We start from the raw sequence: 19,828 nt of genomic DNA, 5'->3' as shown, positions 1-19,828 counted from the left end.
GATTTGCTAGTCTTATCCTTAGTTGATTTAGATTTGCTAAATCCTAATCCTTAGCTGATTTAGACTAACTATTCTAAATCCTCTAAGGATCAGGACCTCTTAGAATTAGTATAAATAGCTTGTTATATTGTATTCATTCAGCAACAATTAATCAATGAAATAGAAGTTCTTCAACTTGTTCATGCTTAGGCGTGTTCTTTGCTTTAGAGAGAGTGTGAGATTGCATTCTTCTAATTGCATCAAGAATCAAGGTAAACTTATCAATTCACTTGTGGCGTTTATCTTATTCTTTTTACTCTATTATTGGTGTTCTTGCTTCTTTAAGCTTTGGGTGCCATAGAGGGGAGTTTAGTTTGATATTTGATCTTTTCCAAATCTTGTCATAGAGTTCTTGGAATAAATTTCCATAGGGTTCCGCGTCAGTTTGGTATCAGAGCCAAAGATTAAGGTAAATTCTTATTTATCTTAGTTCTAGGGTTTATGATTATTTGTTTTCCTGTTTTTCCTTATTTTCGTGTTTGTCCTCTTGTTTGTTAGTTTTAACTTTGAATTTGCATCAATTGTGTTAGTTAATTTCGTTCTTGTTCAAAAAAAAAAAATTTTGGAAGTTGTGATCTTAGATCTTGTTAATTAGATTTCCAAAAAAAAAAAAAAAGAGTAAAAAACAATTCGTCCACGATTGAAGCCACCCTTGAAGGTTGAGTCGTTGTGTGGATTTTGTTCCCGATTCTTAGGGATTTGTTCTTAATTCTTAGGGATTTGACCTTATTTTGTGGGATTAAGTTTATCCACCATAATCTCTTGATAAAATCTAATCTTAACTACTTTGTGGATAAGATAACAAGAATTAGTTGTCCATATCTTTTGAGATTAAGCATATCCACTACAATCCTTGTCAAAATCTAAATCCTACCTAAGTTGTGATAAGGATATGGACCCCTAGCTTCGCCCCAAAAGCTAACTTGTAGGGGAAGGACTGAACCCAACCTCATACGCTAGCCCAAGATGTACTCTACGGGTGATGTGGGACGCATCATCCCTACCCCCATAAGACTCAACAGCCTCAGTCGGCATTCTGACGAACCACATTGACGCGGAACCTAATGGAAATAAATTCCATGAACTCTATGACAAGATTTGGAAGAGATCCAAGATCTAAATAAATTCCCCTCTATGGCACCCAAAGCTTAAAGAAGCAAGAACACCAATAATAGAGTAGAAGAATAAGATAAACGCCATAAAGAATTGATAAGTTTACCTTGATTCTTGATGCAATTAGAAGAATGCAATCTCACACCCTCTGAAAACATGAACACGCCTAAGCATGAAGAAGAAGATCTCTCTTTGATTAATTGATTGAATAATGTTGAATAATTACAAAATAGCAAGCTATTTATACTAATCTAAGAGGTCCATGACGCGGAACCCAATGAAAATAAATTTCATGAACTCAATGACAAGTTTTGGAATAGATCAAAGATCTAGAATAAATTCCCCTCTATGGCACCCAAAGCTTAAAGAAGCAAGAACACCAATAATAGAGTAAAAGAATAAGATAAACGCCACAAAGAATTGATAAGTTTACCTTGATTCTTGATGCAATTAGAAGAATGCAATCTCACACTCTCTAAAACATGAACACGCCTAAGCATGAAGAAATAGTCTTTAATTCATTAATTGTTGATCCCTCAAAATTTACAAAATAACAAGCTATTTATACTAATCTAAGAGGTCCAGATCCTTAGAGGATTTAGAGTTAGCTAAGGAGTAGGATTTAGCAAATCTAAACCAACTAAGGAGTTGACTAACAAAATCATAACAACTTAAGGATTTGGATATCTATTCCAAATCTACTAAAGATTGACTAAATCTAAACAAAATAAGGCTAATTAATCAAGGGTGGCCGAAATATTGGAGGCCCAACCCATTAACAAAGCAAAAAAACACAAAATAAGCTAACTAGCTTCCTTCGCGAGCGCGAGCTTCACATACGCGAGCGCGACCACACCTCGCGAGCGCGACCACACCGTGCGCGAGCGCGAGAAGCGCAAAGGAGAGGCAGAGAGTTAGGCAGCGCAAGTCGCGAGCGCGATTCCAACATGCGCGAGCGCGAGCGACACTCGCGAGCGCGAACCTTCACTGCGCGAGCGCGAGAAGCGCAAAGGAGCTCTTGCTATCCAAACATGGTTCCCACTCAACTTGTGCTTCTATTAATGTGAGAAACTTAGGTGTTCCTTCAAGTTCTTCATAGCACTTGTTGAAAGCAAGGTCATGGAGCTCTTGTGTGATTTGTTCTTGAATATATAAGGACATGGTTGCTCCATACTTCTTTGCACGGCTCCTTGTAATTGGTCCATTAGGAAGTGCTAATGGATTGCCATTGTTGTGGTCCTTGTTTCCTTGAGCTCCATAGGTGGTTGGTGGTAGTGGATCCGTATCATCCCCCCCTTCTTTAAAAAGATTTGTCCTCAAATCTGCATCCATGTCAAAGGGAGACAAATCACTAATATTAAAAGTTGCAGAAACATTATACTCACCTGGTAAGTCTATTTTGTAGGCATTGTCATTGATGCGTTTTAAGACTTGGAATGGCCCATCTCCACGTGCATCTAGCTTATTCTTCCTTTGGTTGGGAAATCTTTCCTTGCGAAAGTGTACCCAAACCCAATCACCTGGCATAAGTACTAACTTCTTCCTGCCCTTGTTGGCTTGATTAGCATATTGCTTGTTCCTCTTTTCTATGTTGGCTCTAGCCTTCTCATGTAAAGACTTCACCAATTCTGCCTTTTTCTCACCATCTAGATTAGAAAGTTCATTCAAAGGTAAAGGAACAAGATCTAATACAGTTAGTGGATTAAAGCCATAAACAAGTTCAAATGGGCTAAAACCTGAGGTAGAATGTATGCTACGATTATATGCAAACTCAATGAATGGCAAACAATCTTCCCAAGTTTTCAAGTTCTTACCCACAATAGCACGAAGCAATGTTCCTAACGTTCTATTCACAAGTTCAGTTTGTCCATCTGTTTGTGGATGACAAGTTGTAGAATAAAGTAATTTAGTTCCAAGTTTACCCCACAAAACCCTCCAAAAGTGTGAAAGAAACTTTGCATCCCTATCAGAAACTATTGTTCTTGGTACCCCATGCAATCTTACCACTTCTTTAAAGAATAATTCAGCAACATTATTGGCATCATCAGTTTTATGACAAGGAATAAAATGAGCCATCTTGCTAAATCTATCAACAACAACAAATATGCTATCTTTACCACGTTTAGTCCTAGGTAATCCAAGTACAAAGTCCATAGATATATCAATCCAAGGAGAACTAGGAACAGGTAAAGGCATGTATAATCCATGAGGCATAGACTTAGATTTGGCCTGTTTACAAGTAATACAAGAGTTACAAACCCTCTCTACATCTTTAATCATATGAGGCCAATAGAAGTGTTCATTCAACATATCATAAGTCTTATGTACCCCAAATGACGCGGAACCCAATGAAAATAAATTTCATGAACTCTATGACAAGTTTTGGAAGAGATCAAAGATCTAGAATAAACTCCCCTCTATGGCACCCAAAGCTTAAAGAAGCAAGAACACCAATAATAGAGTAAAAGAATAAGATAAACGCCACAAAGAATTGATAAGTTTACCTTGATTCTTGATGCAATTAGAAGAATGCAATCTCACACTCTCTAAAAACATGAACACGCCTAAGCATGAAGAAGTAGTCTTTAATTCATTGAATAATTGTTTTTTTATAATTACAAAATAACAAGCTATTTATACTAGTCTAAAAGGTCCAGATCCTTAAAGGATTTAGAGTTAGCTAAGGAGTAGGATTTAGCAAATCTAAACCAACTAAGGATAAGACTAACAAAATCATAACAACTTAAGGATTTGGATGTCTAATCCAAATCTACTAAAGATTGACTAAATCTAAACAAAATAAGGCTAATTATTCAAGGGTGGCCGAAATATTGGAGGCCCAACCCATTAACAAAGCAAAAACTCAAAATAAGCTAACTAACTTAATGAGAGGCAGTGACAAGCACGGCCTGGGTGTGCTATTTGGCACGGGCGTGCTTCAATGTAGGAGTTCCCTCTTGAGAGTCAGAGGGAAGCACGGCCAGGGTGTGCTATTTAGCACGGGGGTGCTTCAGAGTCAGACGAGGGCACGGCCTGGGGTGTGCCATCTAGCACGGGCGTGCTAACCAATTCATGTTCCCACTCAACATGTGCTTCTATTAATGTGAGAAACTTAGGTGTTCCTTCAAGTTCTTCATAGCACTTGTTGAAAGCAAGGTCATGGAGCTCTTTTGTAACTTGTTCTTGTATGTGTAAGGACATGGTTGCTCCATACTTCTTTGCACGGCTCCTTGTAATTGGTCCACTAGGAAGTGCTAATGGATTGCCATTGTTGTGGTTCTTGTTCCCTTGAGCCCCATAGGTGGTTGGTGGTAGTGGATCCGTATCATCCCCCTCTTCTTTAAAAAGATTTGTCCTCAAATCTGCATCCATGTCAAAGGGAGACAAATCACTAACATTAAAAGTTGCAGAAACACCATACTCACCTGGCAAGTCTATCTTGTAGGCATTGTCATTGATGCGCTCTAAGACTTGGAATGGACCATCTCCACGTGCATCTAGCTTACTCTTCCTTTGGTTGGGAAATCTTTCCTTGCGAAAGTGTACCCAAACCCAATCACCTGGCATAAGCACCAACTTCTTTTTGCCCTTGTTTGCTCTTTCAGCATATTGCTTGTTCCTCTTTTCTATGTTGGCTCTAGCCTTCTCATGTAAAGATTTCACCAATTCTGCCTTTTTATCACCATCTAAATTAGAAAGTTCATTCAAAGGTAAAGGAACAAGATCTAATACAGTTAGTGGATTAAAGCCATAAACAAGTTCAAATGGACTAAAACCTGAGGTAGAATGTATGCTACGATTATATGCAAACTCAATGAATGGCAAACAATCTTCCCAAGTTTTTAAGTTCTTGCCCACAATGGCACGAAGCAATGTTCCTAAAGTCCTATTCACAACTTCAGTTTGTCCATCTGTTTGTGGATGACAAGTTGTAGAATAAAGCAATTTAGTTCCAAGCTTACCCCACAAAACTCTCCAAAAATGTGAAAGGAACTTTGCATCCCTATCTGAAACTATAGTTCTTGGTACCCCATGTAATCTTACTACTTCTCTAAAGAATATATTAGCAACATTATTGGCATCATCAGTTTTATGACAAGGAATAAAATGAGCCATCTTGCTAAACCTATCAACAACAACAAATATGCTATCTTTACCACGCTTAGTCCTAGGTAATCCAAGTACAAAGTCCATAGATATATCAATCCAAGGAGAACTAGGAACAGGTAAAGGCATGTATAATCCATGAGGCATAGACTTAGATTTGGCCTGTTTACAAGCAATACAAGAATTACAAACTCTTTCTACATCTTTAATCATATGACGCCAATAAAAGTGTTCATTCAACGTATCATAAGTCTTATGCATTCCAAAATGCCCCATCAATCCCCCACTATGAGATTCAAGCACAAGCAATTCACGCATAGAACACTTAGGCACACAAAGTTTGCCACCCTTAAACAAATATCCATCATGTCTATAGAACTTATCAAATGCTCCATGCTCACATGCTACATATATGTTGCTAAAGTCAGAATCATTCGCATATAAGTCTTTAACATACTCAAATCCAAGTAATTTAGAACTAAGTGCCGTAATTAGAGTATATCTCCTTGACAATGCATCAGCAACAACATTATCTTTTCCATGCTTGTATTTAATCACATATGGAAATTGTTCAATAAATTCAACCCACTTACCATGCCTTTTATTAAGCTTACCTTGACCCTTCAAGTGTTTTAGGGCCTCATGGTCTGTATGGATGACAAACTCCTTCGGTAGTAAGTAGTGTTGCCAAACATGTAGAGTTCTTACCAAGGCATACAACTCTTTATCATAGGTTGAATAGTTGAGTTGTGCTCCATTCAACTTCTCACTAAAGTAGGCAATTGGCTTCTTTTCTTGCATTAGGACAGCCCCAATTCCCACTCCAGAAGCATCACACTCAATCTCAAAAGTATTCTCAAAATTAGGCAAAGAAAGTATAGGTGCAGAAGTTAACTCCCCTTTAAGCGTGTCAAACGCCTTTTGTTGCTCTTCTTCCCACTTGAACCCAACTTCCTTTTTGATAATTTCTGTTAGTGGTGCTGCAATTGAAGAGAAATCTTTAACAAACCTTCTATAGAAGCTTGCTAACCCATGAAAACTCCTAACTTCAGAAACTGATTTGGGAGTTGGCCATTCTTTGATAGCTTTCACTTTCTCCTCATCTACTTCAATACCCTGTGCACTCACAATAAAACCAAGAAACACAAGTCTATCTATACAAAATGTGCATTTGTTAAGTTTAGCATACAACTTTTCTGTCCTCAAAGTTTGTAACACTATCCTAACATGCTCAATATGATCATCAAGAGACTTGCTATAGATGAGTATATCATCAAAGTATACAACCACAAATTTTCCCAAGAAGGCACGCAATACATGGTTCATAAGCCTCATAAAAGTACTAGGTGCATTAGATAGTCCAAAAGGCATAACTAACCATTCATACAAACCATACTTAGTTTTAAAAGCAGTTTTCCATTCATCACCTGGTTGCATTCTAATTTGATGGTAACCACTCATTAAATCAATTTTAGTAAAGTAAGTTGCCCCATGCAATTCATCCAACATATCATCAAGTCTAGGGATAGGGTGTCTATACTTTACTGTAATTTTGTTGACCGCTCTACAATCAACACACATGCGCCATGTTCCATCCTTTTTAGGGACTAGAAGCACGGGAACGGCACACGGGCTCATGCTTTCTCTTACCAAACCTTTTTCCATAAGTTCATCAACTTGCCTTTGCAACTCCTTTGTCTCCATTGGATTACTTCTATAGGCAGGCCTATTTGGAATGGTGGATCCAGGAATGAAGTCAATTTGATGTTCTATTCCTCTCAAAGGTGGTAAACCACTTGGTAATTCACTAGGAAAGACATCATCAAATTCCTGCAACATAGAAACAAACATAGAAGGCAAACTTTCAAGGTCAGTGTTAGTTTCAGCAAATAAAACCTCTTTGTACCTTAGAAGCAATATGGGCTTCTCCAAGGCAATAGCACACTTAACCTCTCTAATTCTTGCATAAAAAGTCTGTTTCTTTTTCTCCTCTCTTTCTTTTTCTCTCACAATTGGGCCATTAATTTGTCTTGTTATTTTTGTGGCCTCTTTTCCCTCATCCTTACTCTTTTCTCTCTTTTGTCCTCTCAATCTCAGATTCTCACTCTCATGTTTTCTTAAGGCTGAAACCTCTCTCTCTCTCTCAAGTATCTTTCTTTGGTCTTCATAAACCTCTTGAGGTGATAAAGGTACAAGAACCACCTTTTTCCCCTTATGAATCAATGAGTATCGATTGTGGAATCCATCATGATGTGCTCTTCTATCATATTGCCATGGTCTTCCCAACAATAGATGTCCAGCTTGCATAGGTACTATATCACACAAGATTTCATCTTCATACCATCCAATAGAAAATGGCACAAGTACCTGTTTGGTTACTTTCACTTCCCCACAATCATTCAACCATTGCAATTTATAAGGTTTAGGATGCTTGAGACAAGTTAAGTTCAGTTTGTTTACCATGTTTACACTAGCAACATTAGTGCAACTACCCCCATCAATGATAAGAGTACACACCTTTCCACTAATCAAGCATCTAGTGTGAAATATATTCTCACGTTGCTCAAGGCTTTCTTCCTTTACATGCATGTTCAAAGCACGTCTAGCAACCAAAGCTTCCCCATGTTCAGGAAGTATTAAATTTTCTGAATCATCATTATCATTATCTAAATTAGGCATATCATCATAATCACTACATTCAGATTCAGAACTAATATTCCCATCATCTTTAGCAATCATAACCCTTTTATTAGGACATTGAGATGCATAATGTCCTTTCCCCAAACATTTAAAACATTTAATTTCTCTAGAAGGGGTTATAGAGTTAGAGGTACCTTTGTTGCTTTTGAATGGAGTTTGGACAGCTTCTTTACCTTTTGAAGTTGAATCTGTCCTTTGAGAATTAGAACCTCTAAATTCCTTCTTCTCACCTTCTTTAGGCCATTTAGATCCCCATGTGTTGTTGGAAAACTTATTGGTGGATCTCCCCCTTTTCTGTCTTTCAAGTTTCATGGCCATATCTATCATATCCTCCAAGGTATCATACCTATACATCTCTAAGGCATCTGCAATATCTTTATTTAGACCTCCAAGGAAACGTGACATGGTGATTAGCTCATCTTCTTCAATCTTGGCTCTTGCCATGCAAATCTCCATCTCCTTGTAGTATTCTTCCACACTCCTTCCTCCTTGCACCATTCTAGCTAATTTATTGTGTAAATCCCTAAAGTAATGAGTAGGGACAAATTTTTGGTGCATTAGTTCTTTCATGAGCTCCCATGGTGGTACGGGTCGTAATCCCCTCCTTCTTCTTTTCAATAGCAATTGTTCCCACCAAAACATAGCATACCCTTTGAATTCAACAGCTGCAAGATGAGATTTCTTTTCTTGAGAATAGTTATGGCATTCAAAGATTTGTTCGACCTTCCTTTCCCATTCAAGGTACTCTTCAGCATTGTTGTTGCCTTTGAATTCTGGAATCCTCATCTTAATTGATCCCAAGTCTCCATCAAGTTTATTTGGATTGGTCTCCTCACTCTCTTCAACATCATGGTCTTGAAATCTAGTTTGTGGACGAGTTCTAGTTGTATTAGAGCTTTGTGAAGCTTTTATCTCTTGCAACTCTTCCCTCATGTCTTGGACAAGATTATTGAAGGTTCTAAACTGTCCTTGAATTGCTTCCATGAAGAGTTTTAATTGAGGATCTTTAATTGGAATTCCATCATTACCATCTCCAGATTTGCCTATACTCATGGTTAGTATTCAAAAGAAAACACAAAAGATTTAGGGTTATTGATAAATCACTCCCTCACGTGTTTACACTCTTGAATCACTCCTTGCAATTCTTCCAATTGAACTTCAGAATCTTAGTTCAACCAATCAACTCAAAGATCACGTTTAGAACAAGGAATAAAACTTAACAATGAAAAGCAAGCACAATTCTAGAAAGGAGACTCAAAACGTTATGGACAGTAGCACAAGAACACAAACAATGCACTACTTTAATGATCAATTAGAGTGTAGTGAACAAGCAAATACACCCTAACAATGTAATAGAAGCAATAGAAAGTTCACACAAAAACAAGAAACTAGAATTTAAAAGACAATATTAGGATATAATGTATGAATTTAGCTTACTACAAAGCAAACCAAATATGGACCTAATTAATTCTACCCAAAACAAAGCAAGTAATCAAAGAAAAACAATGGACAGAATCGGGCACGGGTGTGCTAGAAGAAGCACGGGCGTGCGTGTAATGCCTAGTCTAATAAGTGGAAGTCAGAAAAGTGCACGGTTGTGCTTGAGGTGAAGCACGGGCGTGCTGCCTTGTGTCCCTTTTAATGCAACCCAATTTAAGTAGGATTCTTAGATTTGACAAGGATTGTAGTAGATTTTGCTCAATCTCAAAAAGATATGGTCAACTAATTTTTGTTATCTTATCCACAAGTAGTTAAGATTGGATTTTATCACAAGATTGTAGTGGATAAACTAAATCCCATAAAATATGGTCAAATCCCTTAGGATTAGGAACAATCCCACAATGTATGGTCAAATCTTCTAAGGATTAGGAATAATCCCACAAAATATGGTCAAATCCCACAAAATAAGGTATAATCCCCTTTGGATTAGGATCAAATCTTTTGGTTGCAGGAACAAAATCAAGATCCACACACACAAATTCAATGGTGGACGAAATTTTCTATACTCTTTTTTTTTTTTTTTTAATCAACAAGGTCTAAGATCTAACTTCCAGAATTGAAACAAGAACGAAATTTATGAATTTTAATTGAAGCAAAACGAATTGAAACTAAACAAAAGAAAACAAACACACAAAGAAACAAGATGAAGAAGATAACAAACACAAAAACAAGAAGAACAATAAAACAAATAAACATAAACCCTAGAACTAAGATAAATAAGAATTTACCTTAATCTTTGGCTCTGATACCAAACTGACGCGGAACCCAATGAAAATAAATTTCATGAACTCTATGACAAGTTTTGGAAGAGATCAAAGATCTAGAATAAACTCCCCTCTATGGCACCCAAAGCTTAAAGAAGCAAGAACACCAATAATAGAGTAAAAGAATAAGATAAACGCCACAAAGAATTGATAAGTTTACCTTGATTCTTGATGCAATTAGAAGAATGCAATCTCACACTCTCTAAAAACATGAACACGCCTAAGCATGAAGAAGTAGTCTTTAATTCATTGAATAATTGTTTTTTTATAATTACAAAATAACAAGCTATTTATACTAGTCTAAAAGGTCCAGATCCTTAAAGGATTTAGAGTTAGCTAAGGAGTAGGATTTAGCAAATCTAAACCAACTAAGGATAAGACTAACAAAATCATAACAACTTAAGGATTTGGATGTCTAATCCAAATCTACTAAAGATTGACTAAATCTAAACAAAATAAGGCTAATTATTCAAGGGTGGCCGAAATATTGGAGGCCCAACCCATTAACAAAGCAAAAACTCAAAATAAGCTAACTAACTTAATGAGAGGCAGTGACAAGCACGGCCTGGGTGTGCTATTTGGCACGGGCGTGCTTCAATGTAGGAGTTCCCTCTTGAGAGTCAGAGGGAAGCACGGCCAGGGTGTGCTATTTAGCACGGGGGTGCTTCAGAGTCAGACGAGGGCACGGCCTGGGGTGTGCCATCTAGCACGGGCGTGCTAACCAATTCATGTTCCCACTCAACATGTGCTTCTATTAATGTGAGAAACTTAGGTGTTCCTTCAAGTTCTTCATAGCACTTGTTGAAAGCAAGGTCATGGAGCTCTTTTGTAACTTGTTCTTGTATGTGTAAGGACATGGTTGCTCCATACTTCTTTGCACGGCTCCTTGTAATTGGTCCACTAGGAAGTGCTAATGGATTGCCATTGTTGTGGTTCTTGTTCCCTTGAGCCCCATAGGTGGTTGGTGGTAGTGGATCCGTATCACCAAAGTGTCCCATCAATCCCCCACTATGAGATTCAATCACAAGCAATTCACGCATAGAACATTTAGGCACACAAAGTTTGTTGTTCTTAAACAAATATCCATCATGTCTATAGAACTTATCAAATGCTCCATGCTCACATGCTACATATATGTTGCCAAAATCAGAATCATTCACATACAAGTCTTTAACATACTCAAATCCAAGCAATTTAGAGCTAAGAGCAGTAATTAGAGTATATCTTCTTGATAATGCATCAGCAACAACATTGTCTTTTCCATGCTTGTATTTAATCACATATGGAAATTGTTCAATAAATTCAACCCACTTACCATGTCTTTTATTGAGCTTACCTTGACCCTTCAAGTGTTTTAGGGCCTCATGGTCAGTATGGATGACAAACTCTTTAGGTAATAAGTAGTGTTGCCAAACATGTAAAGTTCTTACCAAGGCATAAAGCTCTTTGTCATAGGTTGAATAGTTGAGTTGTGCTCCATTCAACTTCTCACTAAAGTAGGCAATTGGCTTCTTTTCTTGCATTAGGACAGCCCCAATTCCCACTCTAGAAGCATCACACTCAATCTCAAAAGTATTATCAAAATTAGGCAAAGAAAGTATAGGTGTAGAAGTTAACTTCCCTTTTAGTGTTTCGAATGCCCTTTGTTGTTCTTCTCCCCACTTAAATCCAACTTCCTTTTTGATAATTTCTGTTAGTGGTGCTGCAATTGAAGAGAAATCTTTAACAAACCTTCTATAGAAGCTTGCCAACCCATGAAAACTCCTAACTTCAGAAACCGATTTGGGAGTTGGCCATTCTTTGATAGCTTTCACTTTCTCCTCATCTACTTCAATACCCTGTGCACTCACAATAAAACCAAGAAATACAAGTCTATCTATACAAAATGTGCATTTGTTAAGTTTAGCATACAACTTTTCTGTCCTCAAAGTTTGTAACACTATCCTAACATGCTCAATATGATCATTAAGAGACTTGCTATAGATGAGTATATCATCAAAGTATACAACCACAAACTTTCCTAAGAAGGCACGCAATACATGGTTCATAAGCCTCATAAAAGTACTAGGTGCATTAGATAGTCCAAAAGGCATAACTAACCATTCAGACAAACCATACTTAGTTTTAAAAGCAGTTTTCCATTCATCACCTGGTTGCATTCTAATTTGATGGTAACCACTCATTAAATCAATTTTAGTAAAGTAAGTTGCCCCATGCAATTCATCTAACATATCATCAAGTCTAGGGATAGGGTGTCTATACTTTACTGTGATTTTGTTGACTGCTCTACAATCAACACACATGCGCCATGTTCCATCCTTTTTAGGTACTAGAAGCACGGGAACGGCACACGGGCTCATACTTTCTCTCACCAAACCTTTCTCCCTAAGTTCATCCACTTGCCTTTGCAACTCCTTTGTTTCCATTGGATTGCTTCTATAGGCAGGCCTATTTGGAATGGTGGATCCAGGAATGAAGTCAATTTGATGTTCTATTCCTCTTAAAGGTGGTAAACCACTTGGTAATTCACTAGGAAAGACATCATCAAATTCCTGCAACATAGAAACAAACATAGAAGGCAAATTGTCAAGGTTAGTGTTAGATTCAGTAAACAAAACTTCCTTGTACCTAAGAAGCAATATGGGCTTCTCTAAGGCAATGGCACACTTAACCTCTCTAGTTCTTGCATAAAAAGTCTGTTTCTTTTTCTCCTCTCTTTGTTTTTCACTCACAATTGGGCCATTAATTTGTTTTGTTATTTTTGTGGCCTCTTTTCCCTCATCCTTACTTTTTTCTCTCTTTTGTTCTCTCAATCTCAGGTTCTCACTCTCTTTTTTTCTCAAGGCCGAAACCTCTCTCTCTCTCTCAATTATCTTTCTTTGGTCTTCATAAACCTCTTGAGGTGATAAAGGTACAAGAACCACCTTTTTCCCTTTATGAATCAAAGAATATCGATTGTGGAATCCATCATGAAGTGCTCTTCTATCATATTGCCATGGTCTTCCCAACAATAGATGTCCAGCTTGCATAGGTACTATATCACACAAAATCTCATCTTCATACCATCCAATAGAAAATGGCACAAGTACCTGTTTAGTTACTTTCACCTCCCCACAATCATTTAACCATTGCAACCTATAAGGCTTAGGATGCTTGAGACAAGTTAAGTTCAGTTTGTTTACCATGTTTACACTAGCAACATTAGTGCAACTACCCCCATCAACAATAAGAGTACACACTTTTCCACTAATCAAACATCTAGTGTGAAATATATTCTCACGTTGCTCAAGGCTTTCTTCTTTTACATGCATGTTCAAAGCACGTCTAGCAACCAAAGCTTCTCCATGTTCAGGAAGTATTAAATTTTCTGAATCATCATTATCATCATCTAAATTAGGCATATCATCATAATCACTACATTCAGATTCAGAACTAATATTCCCATCATCTTTAGCAATCATAACTCTTTTATTAGGACATTGAGATGCATAATGCCCTTTCCCCAAACATTTAAAGCATTTAATTTCTCTAGAAGGGGTTGTAGAGTTAGAAGTACCTTTGTTGCTTTTAAATGGAGTTTGGACAGTTTCTTTACCCTTTGAAGTTGAATCTGTCCTTTGAGAATTTGAACCTCTAAATTCCTTCTTCTCACCTTCTTTAGACCATTTAGATCCCCATGTGTTGTTGGAATACTTGTTGGTGTTGGATCTCCCCTTTTTCTGTCTTTCAAGTTTCATGGCCATATCTACCATCTCCTCTAAGCTTTCATACCTATACATCTCTAAAGCATCAGCAATGTCTTTATTGAGACCCCCTAGGAAACGTGACATGGTGATTTGCTCCTCCTCTTCAATCTTGGCTCTTGCCATGCAAATCTCCATCTCCTTGTAGTATTCTTCAACACTCCTTCCTCCTTGCACCATTCTAGCTAATTTGTTATGTAAATCCCTAAAGTAATGAGTAGGGACAAATTTTTGGTGCATTAGCTCTTTCATGATCTCCCATGGTGGTACGGGTCGTAATCCTTTCCTTCTTCTTTTCAACAGCAATTGTTCCCACCAAAACATGGCATAACCTTTGAATTCAACAGCAGCAAGATGGGATTTCTTTTCTTGAGAATAGTTATGGCATTCAAAGATTTGTTCTACCTTTCTCTCCCATTCAAGGAATTCTTCAGCATTATTGTTGCCTTTGAATTCTGGAATCCTCATCTTAATTGATCCCAAGTCCCCATCAAGTTTATTAGGATTGGTCTCTTCACTCTCTTCATCATCATGGTCCTGAAATCTAGCTTGTGGACGAGTTTTAGTTGTATTAGAGCTTTGTGAAGCCTTTATCTCTTGCAATTCCTCCCTCATGTCTTGGACAAGATTATTGAAGGTTCTAAACTGTCCTTGAATTGCTTCCATGAAGAGTTTTAATTGAGGATCTTTAATTGGAATTCCATCATTACCATCTCCAGATTTGCCTGTGCTCATGGTTAGTATTCAAAAGAAAACACAAGAAGATTTGAGTTAATGGTAATTCACTCCCTCACGTGTTTACACTCTTGAATCACTCCTTGCAATTCTTCCAATTGAACTTCAGAATCTTAGTTCAACCAACCAACTCAAAGATCACGTTTAGAGTCAAGGAATAAAACTTAACAATGAAAAGCAAGCACAAAATCTAGAAAGAAGACAAAAAAAAACGATATGGACAGTAGCACAAGAACATAAACAATGCACTACTTTAATGATCAATTAGAGTGTAGTGAACAAGCAAACACACCCTAACAATGTAATAGAAGCAATAGAAAGTTCACACAAAAACAAGAAACTAGAATTTAAAAGACAATTTTAGGATATAATGTATGAATTTAGCTTACTACAAAGCAAACCAAATATGGACCTAATTAATTCTACCCAAAACAAAGCAAGCAAACAAAGAAAAAACACAAAATAAGCTAACTAGCTTCCTTCGCGAGCGCGAGCTTCACATACGCGAGCGCGACCACACCTCGCGAGCGCGATTCTACCGTGCGCGAGCGCGAGAAGCGCAAAGGAGAGGCAGAGAGTTAGGCAGCGCAAGTCGCGAGCGCGATTCCAACATGCGCGAGCGCGAGCGACACTTCGCGAGCGCGAACCTTCACTGCGCGAGCGCGAGAAGCGCAAAGGAGAGGCAGAGAGTTAGGCAGCGCAAGTCGCGAGCGCGATTCCAACATGCGCGAGCGCGAGCGACACTTCGCGAGCGCGAACCTTCACTGCGCGAGCGCGAGAAGCGCAAAGGAGAGGCAGTGAGTTAGGCAGCGCAAATCGCGAGCGCGATTCCAACATGCGCGAGCGCGAGCGACACTCGCGAGCGCGAACCTTCACTGCGCGAGCGCGAGAAGCGCAAAGGAGATGCAGTGAGCTTGCATGGCCTGGGGTGTGCCACCTTGCATGGGCGTGCTATCCAAACATGGTTCCCACTCAACTTGTGCTTCTATTAATGTGAGAAACTTAGGTGTTCCTTCAAGTTCTTCATAGCACTTGTTGAAAGCAAGGTCATGGAGCTCTTGTGTGATTTGTTCTTGAATATATAAGGACATGGTTGCTCCATACTTCTTTGCACGGCTCCTTGTAATTGGTCCATTAGGAAGTGCTAATGGATTGCCATTGTTGTGGTCCTTGTTTCCTTGAGCTCCATAGGTGGTTGGTGGTAGTGGATCCGTATCAGACAATCCCTTTAACCCCCAAGTACTCTTGAAGAGAGAAAGCAAGGAATTTAGAACAAGAATCAGAAACTTACCTTCAAGTACTCTTGAAAACAACTCTGAAATTCTTGGTGCAATTAATCTTGTAGAACTCACAAGCTTAACTACTAAGGATATTTTGGTTCTATGAAGAACACAATCTGTTCTTGAAAGAACAAGAAGAAAACGTTTTGTTTTGATTTCAATTCAATGGTTGGCTAAAAATCCCGTTTTACATCTTAAGGAGGCTATATATAAGCCCCAAACAAACATAACCCTAAAGAAGAGTATCTAACTAGGCTGCCCTAAGGCCAAAACACATGGGCCTAACTAGTACACACAAAATAGAATCATTTCTAGCCCAAAATAGACAACTTAATATTGGGCAGATTGCATGCATCATAAAATCAACCCAAAACAACTTAAATAAACACTATGGGCCCATATCCCTTACATATTCATTAGACCAAAACAAGCAATAAGGGATAAGACCACATCCAAGCAAAGTCCACTAGAATCCATTAGGAGGCACCAATGGATCCATATCACTTGCTTTCAACAAGTGCTATGAAGAACTTGAAGGAACACCTAAGTTTCTCACATTAATAAAAGCACATGTTGAGTGGGAACATGAATTGGTTAGCACGCCCGTGCTAGATGGCACACCCCAGGCCATGCCCTCGTCTGACTTGCTGAGGAAAACAACTACCTTGAAGCACCCCCTTGCCAAATAGCACACCCAGGCCGTGCTTCCCTCTGACTCTGAAGAACCCCCGTGCCAAATAGCACACCCTGGTCGTGCTTCCCTCTGACTCTCACGAGGGAACTCCTACATTGAAGCACGCCCGTGCCAAATAGCACACCCAGGCCGTGCTTGTCCCTGCCTCTCATTAAGTTAGTTAGCTTATTTTGAGTTTTTTGCTTTGTTAATGGGTTGGGCCTCCAATATTTCGGCCCCCCCTTGATTAATTAGCCTTATTTTGTTTAGATTTAGTCAATCTTTAGTAGATTTGGATTAGATATCCAAATCCTTAAGTTGTTATGATTTTATTAGTCTTATCCTTAGTTGGTTTAGATTTGCTAAATCCTACTCCTTAGCTAACTCTAAATCCTTTAAGGATCTGGACCTCTTAGATTAGTATAAATAGATTGTTATTTTGTAATTATTCAACAATTATTCAATGAATTAAAGACTACTTCTTCATGCTTAGGCGTGTTCATGTTTTTAGAGAGTGTGAGATTGCATTCTTCTAATTGCATCAAGAATCAAGGTAAACTTATCAATTCTTTGTGGCGTTTATCTTATTCTTTTACTCTATTATTGGTGTTCTTGCTTCTTTAAGCTTTGGGTGCCATAGAGGGGAATTTATTTAGATCTTGGATCCCTTCCAAAACTTGTCATAGAGTTAATGGAATTTATTTCCATAGGGTTCCGCGTCAGTTTGGTATCAGAGCCAAAGATTAAGGTAAATTCTTATTTATCTTAGTTCTAGGGTTTGTGTTTATTTGTTTTCTTATTCTTCTTGTTTTTGTGTTTGTTTTCTTCTTCATCTTATTTCTTTTGTGTTTGTTTTCTTGTTTGATTGTTTCAATTCGTTTTTGCTTCAATTAAATTTAGTAATTTCGTGCTTGTGTTTATTTGTTTTCTTATTCTTCTTGTTTTTGTGTTTGTTTTCTTCTTCATCTTATTTCTTTTGTGTTTGTTTTCTTGTTTGATTGTTTCAATTCGTTTTTGCTTCAATTAAATTTAGTAATTTCGTGCTTGTTTCAATTCTGGAAGTTTAGATCTTAGATCTTGTTGCTAAAAAAAAAAAAAAAAAAGGAGTATAGAAAGAAAATTTCGTTCATCATTGAAATTGCTTGTGTGGATTTTGATTTTGTTCCTGAATCCAAGGGATTTGATCCTAATTCAAAGGGATTTTACCTTATTTTGTGGGATTTTGCCATATTTTGTGGGATTATTCCTAATCCTTAGGAGATTTGACCATATTTAGTGGGATTGTTCCTAATCCTAAAAGGATTTGACCATATTTTATGGGATTTAGTTATCCACTATAATCTTGTGATAAAATCCAATCTTAACTACTTGTGGATAAGATAATAAAAATTAGTTGACCATATCTTTTGAGATAAAGCAAAATCTACTACAATCCTTGTCAAATCTAAGAATCCTACTTAAATTGGGTTGCATTAAAAAGGGACACAAGGCAGCACGCCCGTGCTACACCTCAAGCACACCCGTGCTAGATCTTGCCTACCACTTGTTGGACTAGGCCTAATCACACACGCCCGTGCTCCATCTAGCACGCCCGTGCTCTGTTCTGACCCTAGTTAAAACATTGTTTTCTTTTGTTTTTTCTTTGATTGATTGCTTTGTTTTGGGTAGAATTAATTAGGTCCATATTTGGTTTGCTTTGTAGTAAGCCAAATTCATACATTATATCCTAATATTGTCTTCTAAATTCTAGTTTCTTGTTTTTGTATGAGCTTTCTATTGCTTCTATTACATTATTAGGGTGTGTTTGCTTGTTTACTACACTCTAATTGATAATTACAGTAGTGCATTATTCATACTCTTGTGCTACTAGCCATCACGTTTTGAGTCTTCATTCTAGAATTGTGCTTGCTTTTCATTGTTAAGTTTTATTCCTTGATTCTAAACGTGATCTTTGAATTGGTTGGTTGAACTAAGATTCTGAAGTTCAATTGGAAGAATTGCAAGGAGTGATTCAAGAGTGTAAACACGTGAGGGAGTGAAATTACCATTAACTCAAATCTTCTTGTGTTTTCTTTTGAAAACTAACCATGAGTACAGGCAAATCTGGTGATGGTAATGATGGAATTCCAATTAAAGATCCTCAATTAAAACTCTTCATGGAAGCAATTCAAGGACAGTTTAGAATCTTCAATAATCTTGTCCAAGACATGAGGGAGGAATTGCAAGAGATAAAAGCTTCACAAAGCTCTAATACAACTAGAACTCGTCCACAAACCATATTTCAAGACCATGATGTTGAAGAGAGTGAAGAGACCAATCCTAATAAACTTGATGGGGACTTGGGATCAATTAAGATGAGGATTCCAGAATTCAAAGGCAACAACAATGCTGAAGAATATCTTGAATGGGAGAGAAAGGTAGTACAAATCTTTGAATGCCATAACTATTCTCAAGAAAAGAAATCCCATCTTGCTGCTGTTGAATTCAAAGGCTATGCCATGTTTTGGTGGGAACAATTGCTATTGAAAAGAAGAAGGAAAGGATTATGACCCGTACCACCATGGGAGATCATGAAAGAGCTAATGCACCAAAAATTTGTCCCTACTCATTACTTTAGGGATTTACATAACAAATTAGCTAGAATGGTGCAAGGAGGAAGGAGTGTGGAAGAGTACTACAAGGAGATGGAGATTTGCATGGCAAGAGCCAAGATTGAAGAAGAAGAGCAAATCACCATGTCACGATTCCTTGGAGGTCTCAATAAAGACATTGCTGATGCTTTAGAGATGTATAGGTATGAAAACTTGGAGGAGATGGTAGATATGGCCATGAAACTTGAAAGACAGAAAAAGGGAAGATCCAACACCACTAAGTATTCCAACAACACATGGGGATCTAAATGGCCTAAAGAAGGTGAGAAGAAGGAATTTAGAGGTTCTAATTCTCAAAGGACAGATTCAACTTCAAAAGGTAAAGAAGCTGTCCAAACTCCATTTAAAAGCAACAAAGGTACTTCTAACTCTACAACCCCTTCTAGAGAAATTAAATGCTTTAAATGTTTGGGAAAAGGGCATTATGCATCTCAATGTCCTAATAAAGGGGTTATGATTGCTAAAGATGATGGGAATATTAGTTCTGAATCTGAATGTAGTGATTATGATGATATGCCTAAAT

The 19,828-nt window shown here is 37.8% G+C and overlaps 1 protein-coding gene across 1 annotated transcript in view; it reads right to left on the bottom strand.

Annotated features, from left to right (window-relative positions):
- Positions 1 to 957: 957 nt before the first annotated feature.
- Positions 958 to 19,828, bottom strand: part of LOC149493226 (uncharacterized) — a 39,628-nt gene continuing 20,757 nt past the window's right edge. The window contains exon 11 of the mRNA XM_089715443.1: positions 958 to 1,100. Coding sequence (XP_089571569.1) covers positions 958 to 1,100 — 143 coding nt within the window. The remainder of the gene's footprint in view (positions 1,101 to 19,828) is intronic.

The sequence above is a fragment of the Jatropha curcas genome, chromosome 10 (assembly GCF_041381405.1).
Source record: "Jatropha curcas cultivar XTBG-Jc1 chromosome 10, XTBG_Jcur_1.0, whole genome shotgun sequence".
Taxonomy (NCBI): Eukaryota; Viridiplantae; Streptophyta; class Magnoliopsida; order Malpighiales; family Euphorbiaceae; genus Jatropha; species Jatropha curcas.
Note: the sequence above shows the minus strand (reverse complement) of the source record. Positions and strands in the feature narration are given on the sequence as shown.